At 34.9% G+C, this 12,186-nt stretch overlaps 1 protein-coding gene across 4 annotated transcripts in view; it reads left to right on the forward strand.

Annotated features, from left to right (window-relative positions):
* RhoGEF64C (Rho guanine nucleotide exchange factor at 64C) overlaps positions 1-12,186 on the forward strand; it is a 261,141-nt gene that overhangs the window by 225,778 nt on the left and 23,177 nt on the right. For all 4 annotated transcript variants that reach the window (XM_067094314.1, XM_067094312.1, XM_067094315.1 and 1 more), the window contains one exon: positions 10,061-10,149. In XM_067094314.1, the coding sequence (XP_066950415.1) occupies positions 10,084-10,149 (66 nt within the window). In that variant the 5' untranslated portion in view covers positions 10,061-10,083. The remainder of the gene's footprint in view (positions 1-10,060; positions 10,150-12,186) is intronic.

Genomic DNA, 12,186 nt, shown 5'->3' on the forward strand with positions numbered 1-12,186 from the left:
TTGGTGCCGAATCGTTAATTTTTTATTTATTGTCACTTCAAAAATTAATTCTCAGCGAGGATTACTGAGTGTTTTCACCAGAGTTTGTATGCTCTCAGGAAATCCTGCTGACACACACATACTCTTACAGCCGGGGGCAAACATTACTCCTTCTTTGTTTCTTCCCAATGAACACCATACTCTTTGGAAGCTTGAATTTCAAGTCAGTGGCCCCTGTGGGCTTGTTCTATATGAATAGGGTTCATCTTCTGAATAATAATAATAATAATAATAATAATAATAATAATAATAATAATAATAATAATAATAATATTAATAATAATAATAATAATAATAATATTAATAATAATAATAATAATAATAATAATAATAATAATAATAATAATAATAATAATAATAAAGCATTGTACGTGGTTTATATATTGTACGTCAAAATCCCTTCTGTCATCTTTTGTATGTGTTCATGCGACTGCCTTTGCGAAAACCAAAGTGTCTTAATTTTCAGTTAATGTGAAGATAACTTGAAATTTGTTTTGTATGAAGCGTGTTTAAATTATGCAGTAGTGACTAACCTCCAGTGCATCTCTCATTGTCGTTTACGAAGGCCTTTGTCTTTCTCAAAATGAAGCCATGAACAATATGTATATTCAAGGTTACGCGTGTGATTTAAATAAGCTCACTGGCACGTTCATTTTGCGTTACTTCAAATAGTCCATGTTTAGAACTATTTGATAAGGTTCGTAGGTTAGTGTGTTATGTGTTCCTCTGCTTTTTTTTTTTAACATTACAGAAAACCGATCAGCAAACGAATGCCTTAAGTCATCCAGGTCTAAAAAGAAACGGAAGGAAAAAGAAAAAGTGGCTTCTAGTTTTTAAGAGAGCGAGTAATTCGCCTTTTAAAAGAAATAGTTTTTCCACCCAGGGTCAGACAAATAAGTGCAAAATCAGACTTGATATTTTTTGCAGGATGGCAAGGAAGAAAATGTCCTAAGGAGACATTGGAACATTTCGTTGTGAGTTTGTGTACCAAGTATAAATTTTTCGAAGTTAGGGTTAGTCTTGACTCGCCATGAATGAAGCAATGGAAAAGGAATGAAGAGTATGGCCCAACCCGCAAGGTATACTTGTGAAATAGACTCGTACAAGATAGGGCGGTGGGGATTTAAAACTTTCGGGAAAATAAAACCGGGGAGAGAATAATTCCACACTTTGGTAGTGAGAGAGAAAATGCAGTAGCTGAAGTAAGTACTCCAAGTATGTTGGATTCCACACTATACCTCTGCTCTGCACGACGATAGCCATACCTGTAAACATGGGACAGATACGTCAGCAAGTAAGCGCTCGAGAAGATTGATAAGTGAGGAACCATTAAATAGGTGAACTGCCTACGATCAGAATTCCTGCCGAGAAGAGAAAAGACGAAGAAGCAACCTTAATATGAGACCAATATTTCAGGGGTAGATAAGAACAGTGTAAAGCTGTAGTAATTGCAAAAGACAGAGGACAGAGTTTTCGAAAGGTTTATGTGGGGCGTTGCTTTATAGTATAAAGCACAGCACCATATCAGATTAAGCTTGTATGTTGGAAGGTACTCCTCCTCCTCGTCATGCCCTCTCCGAAGCCTCATAAACCCCCCTCCCCCCCTCCCCATCCTCCCTTTATCTCTTTCGCGTCACCTTTCTCCTCGAGGTTGTATTACCTGTTACATGCTGGTCATACTAGCCGAGTTGTTTCTGTACTAAGCTTGAGTTATTGTTTATTTTGACGTTTTTATTTTCTTTTTCTGTATCGATATTAAATCATTCTCGAGTGTTTCAGCATATGCAAACGAACAAAGAAGAATAGTAGAGGCCATCATAATTCAAAATCCTAACACATGTAATATTCAGCAAAGTAACTTAGTTAAGGTTACCAGGGTATTACCCATAATCTCATTCAAGATGCAGTCAGAGACTAACAAAAATAATAAACCCCCATTATATTCCATTTTTATATTTTTATATTCTATATATTTATGTGTGTGTATATATATATATATATATATATATATATATATATATATATATATATATATATATATATATATATATATATATATATATATATATATATATAAGAACTGCCTCTTCGGAAATTACTTGTTGATGAATGACTTTCTTTTTACAATTCGTTTACCACCTCTGGATGGTTGACTTGTTTTTACTGTAGTATTTCCTCTTTTATTTACCTTTGCTCTTGATATCATTTGCCTCCAGGTCGCCATACGTATTTTCCCGGTGACCTTTGATACCATCTTGTTTTATTTAAGGTTTTTGTCTTCTTTGGGAAAATCGAGTCTGTCTTTGTGAATACCTTTACTCTGAGGTGATGCAGTCACCCACGACTCTGATTGCAATCGCTTTTGGGGTTGTTCATTAACTTTATCCAAATAACGAAGCTGTGGAACTCAACAGCGAGATGAAGTTAATAATACATATGAATTAGCCCGACCGCCTGGGAAAAAAAATCAGGTCTGATGGATTGACAAGACACGAAAGCGTTTGTTTGAAGGCAGCAGTAAGTGCTTTCAGTTCCCTTACTTTCGCTTTCTCGTCGTGAAATTGTATCCAGAGGAAATGGAAAGTGAGAAAAGGAAAATGAAAGTGAGATGTGATGAAATAGAAAGTTTCAGTGGCCTGGGCACCCGAAAGAATTGGTTGGTACGATGTATCAATCGTGGACGAAAATAATGGAAATGATTTGCATGGTCAGATTCTTGCCCACCATCAATCAGGAATCCCCTAACCGGGATTTGATCACTTGAACAGATCACTTCTTGCATACAACGCTGCTGCTGCTTCATCTCGATGGACTTTTTATGTGGATGTTTGGTGCTGTCGCCTGAAGTTAGAGCCATTCTTTTGAGGTATTAGAAACAAGCATAGTATCTCAGCGACTAACTTATTACAGGTGAAACCAGTATGGCCAGATGCTCGCCCCTTAGCAGACACATGCGCATAAATGTGTATGTAAGATTATAGTAAGAGAGAGAGAGAGAGAGAGAGAGAGAGAGAGAGAGAGAGAGAGAGAGAGAGAGAGAGAGAGAGCGCAATATTGTTTGCAGGGTTAATGTCACATTTCATACTGATAGCTGTAACTCAGTGCTTGTAAATTAAGGATGACTGAATTTTTATGGAATAAGACAATATGCGCTTATGCACAAAGTTAAAAGTTAAGTATACCAACTCTCTCCAAGAACCTATAATGGCTGTCAGTTGTTATGTCACCAAATGAGACGTAGAATTATCAGTAAGATACCATTTACTGCTTTTTCGAGTTTCTGCTGTGTAAGGAAATTGGGAGGGCTCTGACCTGACGGAGAGCACTTACTTCCAAATTTAGTACGCCTTGAGCCCCGGTTTTGGTAATTACCTCCGCGAAACCAGAAGTTCTCTGAACAAATCGATTCTAAAGAAAGCCAAATGAAATGACCGTGAGAGGATTTCAGTCTCCCAGAGAAATGACAGCACTATTATCATTATTATCAGATTTGTTTCTCTGCCTCTATTCAAGTTATCGCAAATGCAACAGCCATGACTTGACAAGGTTTGGGTGGAAAAGAGTTCCAAAATCACAATGTTTTGTGTCCTTGGGTGGCAGTTTCCTCACGAAATTTTAAGCCTTTTGCCGAGTTATGTCTGCAGGTATCTCGTTAAAAGTTGGCAAATCATGGTTTTTTATAGCAGTGGCTGAAAGATGTTATGTCGAGAATCTTGAGGTCTATTAGGGGATTAGGGATTGGGGTTCAGACCTAATGGTGATGACCGGGATAAATTACTACTGTTAATTAACTATGATTTTTTTTATATTAGTTATTATACTCTCTCTCTCTCTCTCTCTCTCTCTCTCTCTCTCTCTCTATATATATATATATATATATATATATATATATATATATATATATATATATATATATATATATATATATATATATATATATATATATATATATATATATATATATATATATATATATATTCATTAAACGGCGTAGTACTGTACTTTTCCTCTTCTTCTATGCTCCGTACCAGGGTGTCTTGTTATTAAATAGCAAGACACCCTATTATACATTTTGAGACTTAATGAGCCACATACCAGTACAGCAGTCACTGAAAGTAGATGCGCAAAGAATCATTTAGATCGTTCATATAATAACAATAGCTTGCTATATCCTATTTACTTATTATATGCGTACTGATTAACAATACATAGAGAGCTCAGGGTTATAAGCAACGTTACAGGTTGTTCCCTCCTGATAGGTAGGGCTCATCCGTCACTACAAGTTCGATTTCACTCATAGTAGTCTCGACCTTTCTTCCTCTTTGAACCTCAGTTATGCAACGATGCCCTCGCTGATTCTTCCCTAACCTCTCACTACAATCTGTCGAGGAACATCAATACTTAAAACATGAATCCTGAATTTTAAGTCGTGCCTTGCATCCCGTTTAGTTGTTATACATAGAGCTCTTTAAATTACTGAATGAGTTCTTATATTTTTTTCAAATTACTGAATGAGTTCTTACATTATTCTCCTCGACTGGAATGAAAATGGAAACGCATCTATTATGACAATGGCAACACATATCCAGATCATTCCCTGTCTCTTCATGCCGTCTCGTTTTCTTTGATATCGGCACTGCTTCGGCCACTACCACATTAAGTTAAAGGGGGAGAGAGAGAGAGAGAGAGAGAGAGAGAGAGAGAGAGAGAGAGAGAGAGAGAGAGAGAGAGAGATTCCTCCACTAAATTTACCGTGATACTCTGCAAGGAAATATCTTTCCGTATGTACTCTGCAGAGGTTAACTGTCTCATAGTTGCGTGTTTCACCTATTGCATTTGTTTCTTTACTTCCAGTGATTGATATTATCTTCTACCCCCTCTTTCCGTAATTTCTATACCCTTCTGTCTTATAATTGGTCCATTTTTTAGCTTCCTTTCCTTACTGGATAATTATCTTTCTTACCTCTTCAGGACTGAACTAACAATTAAGAAGCATACTTTATGTATCGCATAGACATTTGAATCAAAACGAAAAGAACTCCATAAAGCATCATTTTATTAATGCTGTCAAGGAGCCTGGCAGGGGTATGTAGAATGCGCCAAGCTTCCTGCATAATGTCTGCAATAACAAGTATGACGAAAGTGGAAGATCGTGATTCCTGTTCATGAATCTCTCTATCAACTACATCACTTGGGTCGATAGACTTTGTGAATGGATTTCAGGAACTTTCTGTCTTTGGAAACATTTCCGTCAAGTTGCTTGGCAAATGTTATTAAAAATATCAGACTTGTTTGAATTCATTGCGATAATTCTAAATAATATTTCTTTTTAAGTAAATGTTCGTTCTTTTTTATTTTTTCAAAATATTCACCTGTCGTGGATGTTCTGAATCATTTACTTATTAAAATTATAAACAGTTTTCTGTTTACTTTTACAACCACTATGACGAAGATGAATAAAGAAATCCCACAAATATTCTCGTAAATACCTTTTAGGTCACTGGGGAATCTTGTTTTTCTTTCGTGCTCAATCAAGATTCACGGTAGTACAAGGAACCTCTTCACCTGACCTGACCTGACCAAATTCCCCATAAACTTCTTCGCTCGGAACGTAAGACGGTGATGTAGCAACAAGACACTCACTCACTCACTCATTGGTTTCGCAAGACTGGCCATTGTAAGGTAAAAGCCGTGCTGCATGTTGTAATCATACACGCGTTTTAGGGTGAGCCCTGTGATGTTCTGAAAAGTATTGTGCAAGACGTTTCTGGGTTTTTTTTTCTTCATAGTTCTTTCCATCACTACCTTCTCTTCCTGATCTCCTCTTCATTTTTTTTATATATATATATATATATATATATATATATATATATATATATATATATATATATATATATATATATATATATATATATATATATTAGGACATCAGTAAATACACTTTGAAATCCCCAGGTGGCAGTTATAGAAGCTAAATAAGTCATATATGTGTTAATCGAGAGAGAAAAAAACAAGAGTGAGTTAAGAGCCACTGAGGAGCAGTGATCACAACATATTTCCACACCAAAACTGAAATTAAAAGCACCAAACGAAAAAGTTGACAGAATATCAAAAGTAAAGCTTCGAAAAGATGAACATCGAGATGGTTTCACCTGGGAATTTCGCAATAGTCATTATTTTCTAAAAACCATGTCAGAGAAGGAGAGCATTGATATACCATCAAGCATGTAAATCATTCTGTTGGCAAAGAAGTACTGTGATTTAGGGTAACAAGCCGGAAACTGTGCTTATTGAACTAGACCTGGGATACAATAAAGAAAAGACATAAGAAGCTGGTAAATGTAGGCAAATTTCTGTGAGATGAAGGACGTGCTAAGTACTCAAGCCTAAGATAATGAAATTAAACGAAGACAAAGAAGTGAAAAGAGAGGATGTTTGGACAAGCAGACTGATAATGTTGACAAACCCATGTGTTCACGGATTGTCTCTGGTCTTAGGCCTAAGTAGACCACAGAATGAGTAATATCAGGAAAAAGAGAAAAATGCTTAGGAGGAGGAGGCGGAAGACTATAATATGATTGATATACCAGATGCTCAATGAATTAACAGTTTTTGAAGTGGAATCAATAACAAAGAAACTGAGAGTATGATCAAGACCTGGTTATGATGAAATCACTGTAGAGATGGTTTTAGCTGAAACTGAAATGACACTTCACTTGTCAACTGGACTGTTTTGCAGATTATGGAATTAGGTAACAAGCGTGATGACCTGACTGAATGAGGTAACTACAGAGGCATTGCACTTACGACAGTTTTAATGAAAATATTCGGTATACTTATTCTCGATAGAATAAAGAAAGAAATAGTTAAAAGATTCGAGATGAACAGCTGGGTTTAGAACAGGGGGGAGTAGCACAGATCAAATATTGGTGGTAAGATATATTGCGCAAGTGGATGGAATTTAAATCTTCTGATGGCTTTTGTTGATTATGTGACATTTGACAGCGTTCACAGACCGATATGATGGAAAGTCACCATGGCAACCCTGTTAAATATGTAAAGCTTATTGAATTTATCAACGAACGAAGTAGATACCCAGTGTCGATGTTGATAAGTCCTTGTCAAGTGAATTTACAGTTAAGGGTGGGGGAGGGGGGTTCGCTGCAAGGAAATGTTACTCATAGTCGGAGAGGGAAGAAAATGTTAAGACTGGAGTACATAACACTGTTGATGCTGTTTTTGAATATTTAAGAAGTTTACTAAATAGGGTGCAGCATATATCTAGAGAAATGGGATTCAAAATAAATCTGAGATAAGCAGAAATAAAGAGGACAGTGAAAGACTAAACAGGGCTAGTCAAACAGTGGGCAGGATGAATAAGATATCGATTGAAACTTGAAACTACATTCGAAAATAAGATTATAGTGTACACAAGTCTAGCACGAATTGTTGCTATGCAGATATAATCACCCTCTGACAGTAAAACTACAGTATAACTGAAAGATGTCGGTTTGAGAGCAAATCTTTTAAGAGAATATTAGGAGTCAGATGGCAGAGCAGAATTTGAAATGATGCTGTAAGGAAATTACGGAGATGCAAAGGGAAATAGTGATGTCTTGGCCATGTCCTGTACACAAACCCATGAAAAATATATATAATTATATAGAATTTATGTATAATATATATTATACACACACACACACACACACACACACACACACATATATATATATATATATATATATATATATATATATATATATATATATATATATATATATATATATATATATATATATATATATATACATATACACACACACATTTGTAGCTTATTGTTTGTATATGGTGACCGCAGAAATGCCAAACAGTCGGGACATAAGCCCATTGAATATTTAGTGGGCAGGGCGTGGTGCGAGCAACCTCATGCAGGTATATAATTACTTAGACATGGAAGGGTAAAAGGTACACAGATGAAAAGCGTATATATATATATATATATATATATATATATATATATATATATATATATATATATATATATATATATATATATATATATATATTTGTATGTACTGTATGTATATATATTATATATTATATGTGTATGTATGTATGTATGTATGTATGTATATATACTAACTTTGCAAACGCAAATAAAGACGGAAGAGGGCATATCATTTTACAACCACACACATACGCGATATATATATATATATATATATATATATATATATATATATATATATATATATATGTGTGTGTGTGTGTGTGTGTGCCCCCTCATCCGTCTCTCTTTGCGTTTGCAAATTTAATACTATATGTTAACTTTACCTATCTGTGAAGTCACGACTTACAGTTTTAATTATGTAGCTTTCATAAATAACCTTTAGATTATCCGTAAAAACATACTTTACAGATAAGTATTAACGTAATGAAGTTGCAGTGTGATAAAGCTAACTACGAATACAGTCGATCAGCTGCGCGTTAACCCCCTAACCTTCGTGGCCTGTTTTTACCGTCCGGCAAAAGATCTTTTGTAAATCGCAAGCCTAAAGAACAGTTCTCGGTACTTTTACTTTCACTCTCTTTCCACTTTGCCTAGCTCAAACCGGTGCTTTTTTTTCTCTTCTCATTTCAGTAAAGTTTGAAACTTCTTCTTATGAGAGATCTCGACTGACTATTTTTTTGTTCAAAGTTTCACGAGTTTAACTGAGTATAGGTCAGTGTACATACATATATATATATATATATATATATATATATATATATATATATATATATATATATATATATATATATATATATATATATATATATATATACACTATATACACTATATATGTGTGTTTATATGCAGTATATATATATATATATATATATATATATATATATATATATATATATATATGTATATATATATATATATATATATGTATATATATATATATATATATATATATATATATATATATATATATATAATCATGAAGCTACAAATGTCGCTTAATATCGAAATTCACGCTACCTCGGTATATCTCCGTTGATGGCTCAATGGTTTACGTCAACTGGAGTCGCTGAATAGGCTTTCGTCGCGGGTTCGTGTCCCCACGATTCCAATTCATTTATCACTTATATAAATTCCCCTTCGGCGACAATTCTCCAACGGAGATATACCGAGGTAGCGTGAATTTCGATATTAAGCGACATTTGTAGCTTCATGATTGTATATAAATCACGGTGTGATAAAAATTTCATATATATATATATATATATATATATATATATATATATATATATATATATATATATATATATATATATATATATATATATAATTGCCATATGCTTTACTGCTGTATAACCTGCGCATAGAAGGATCTTCAGTGGGGTATGACAAAGGACTAATGCACTCTCTTCCACTGAACTGATTTCCGTTGAACATTGTTTAATATTAGATTACGTGGTCCTGCTGGTTTTTAGCTCTGTGCCTTGAATTTTTACAGTTTAATTCTTCAGTAAGATATTGACATTAAAATTATTTTAGATCTTGTAAGATATATCTGAAAACTTACTGTACTTGAATGCAGTCACCTTAATGTGAATAGTAGATGGTTTTTGTATCTTGACATTATTATCTTTCTAGTTGTCTTCACGATATCTTCCTAGTTTTCCATTTAGAGTGATGCCGTTTTAAAGACCTCCATCTCTCAGTTATCGACTTTCCTTGCATAATAGTGCGATTGATTGGATTTGCAGATTTGCAGACATTTCTTTATTTTTCCTACGTGTTCTTAGAATTCAGTGACATGCACGGGTGAGGAACTTGAAAATACAAAGCTCCCCACCTCACCCAACCATATATATATTTCTTTATTTTATTTAGTTGTTGCTCACTTGTTTAAACCAGAGACCTCAATTGTTCTCTTCTTATATTCTGTGCATTAGAGGACCTTGCTGACACATTTACAGTATACATCCCCAAATTAACAGATGACTTAATACTCGCTCTTTTTTGCAGTTGATGGTTGATAATGAGGGTCAATGATAATGGAGTCAATGCGGGCCTACTACGAATACCCCCCCACCCATGCCAACATGCCCGCCAGAGTAAGTAACTGGAAATTTTTCCTCTTTTGTTATTTTTGTATCGTACTGGTAAAGTAAGTATATCTTAGTTTAACCAGACCACTGAGCTGGTTAACAGCTCTCCTAGGGCTGGCCCGAAGGATTAGATGTATTTTACGTGGCTAAGAACCAACTGGTTACCTGTCAACGGAACCTACAGCTTATTGTGGAATCCGAACCACATTATGACGAGAAATGAATTTCTATCACCAGAAATAAATTCTTCTAATTCTTCATTGACCGGTCTGAGATTCAAATGCTGGGCCAACAGCGTGCTAGCCGAAAGCTCTACCCACCCCTCCAATGAAGAACTATCGTACTAGTAATTTGGTCCCGTTCTGGTAAAGTTACTGTCCTGTCAGCTGCCACAGCGTTTTTGTAAAAGAGATCTTTCGTTTTATCAGTACTAGATTGACTCGAAATTGACTGATTGTATGTTACAAACACGTATGGTTATCGACGCCTAATATAATTTAATTGCAGTAAAAATCCTAGATGGAAATTTGCCCTTCTAATTCCATCCATACACCTATGAATATTCGTGTACCAAGTATGGATGAACTGAACTGTCATTCAAGAGAACTGAAACAGCTCGCTCGTTTCACTGCAGTTAAGGTTAACTGGCCATCCTTAGGCGTGCTTGATTAAGACAGTGGAAGTAAAAGAAAAACAAGTAAAAAAATGCCCCGAATTTTCTTTGGCGCAGTCAAGATCTCTGTACAGCGTATAATGCTGTATGAAACCTCAGCAGCGACCCATGAAATTTTCAGCCACGGCCCGGTGGTGGTATGTGTTGTTGGCACTTGCAGCAGTGCCAGACGCACGATCATGGCTAACTTTAACCTTAGATAAAACTACTGAGGCTAGAGGGCTACAATTTGGTATGTTTGATGATTGGAGGGTGAATGATCAACATACCAATTTGCAGTAGTTTTTAAGATCTGAGGGCGGACAGAAAAAGTGCAGACGGACAGACAAAGCCATTTTTTTTTTTTTTTTTTACAGAAAACTAACAGTACATTAACTCAGTACATTTGGTTTTTTGCAGGCCTTTTATTTTGATCTTAATAGAATTATTTCATTCAGTCCTGAATACTGGGTGGTAATGACATTGACCAGTTCTAATTTAAGCTGGTGTCTTGGTGCAAAAGGGTCATTGAGGTTTATAAGAGACCGCTCAAGTTTTTTTTTTTTTTTATAGTATCCCATGATCTGTCTGTCTGTCTGTATATATATATATATATATATATATATATATATATATATATATATATATATATATATATATATATATATATATATATATATATATATATATTGTCAATGTGTCATAATGTGCACAGAAAATAGAGACTACTTGCGGATGTTAAATTATTTCTGTGTGTAGTATGATAACATAATTCTGACAAATTAAAGTAATAAAATTAAAAGTAAGTGATATCCACCGAGATCAATCTCTGTAAGCTTTTAAATTTCATTAAACTATTTTCTCCTTAGTCTCGCGTAAAGCAAGAGTAACCTAACCGACTGGCTGGTATACATACCTTTTAGCGTGTTTAGCAAGTTATACTCGTCCTTTCTCTGATTGGATAATTGCAGTCATTTTGAATGTTATCCACCATATCAGAAAAAAATACTTTCCTTTGCTGTTCCCTTAATACATCCTTAGATTAATTTAGATACTCGTGCGCCTTTTAAAATCTCTTTTCTTCCATCACCTTTTATGCAGGATCGGTTAACACCATTGATATTAAAGAGAAGTAAGAAATATTCCTTTGACACTGGGTTGGCCTTGGAGTTCTCTCTTGACCAGACTGGCGCAGTCGCTTGAGCGATTGTATGTAAACCCTTGGAATGGAACGGTAGTAATTGTGTATCTGGCCTGGACGGGACTGCCTTTATAGTATTAATAAGATTTTCATAAAAAGGTCTTAAAATTTTCACCGTTTCCAAATAAATTAAATGAACGTTCTTCTTAATTGGTTTAGTCTTTTTCGTTCCATCCAACATTTGTGTTTC

This window comes from Macrobrachium rosenbergii, chromosome 50 (genome assembly GCF_040412425.1).
Source record: "Macrobrachium rosenbergii isolate ZJJX-2024 chromosome 50, ASM4041242v1, whole genome shotgun sequence".
Lineage (NCBI taxonomy): Eukaryota > Metazoa > Arthropoda > Malacostraca > Decapoda > Palaemonidae > Macrobrachium > Macrobrachium rosenbergii.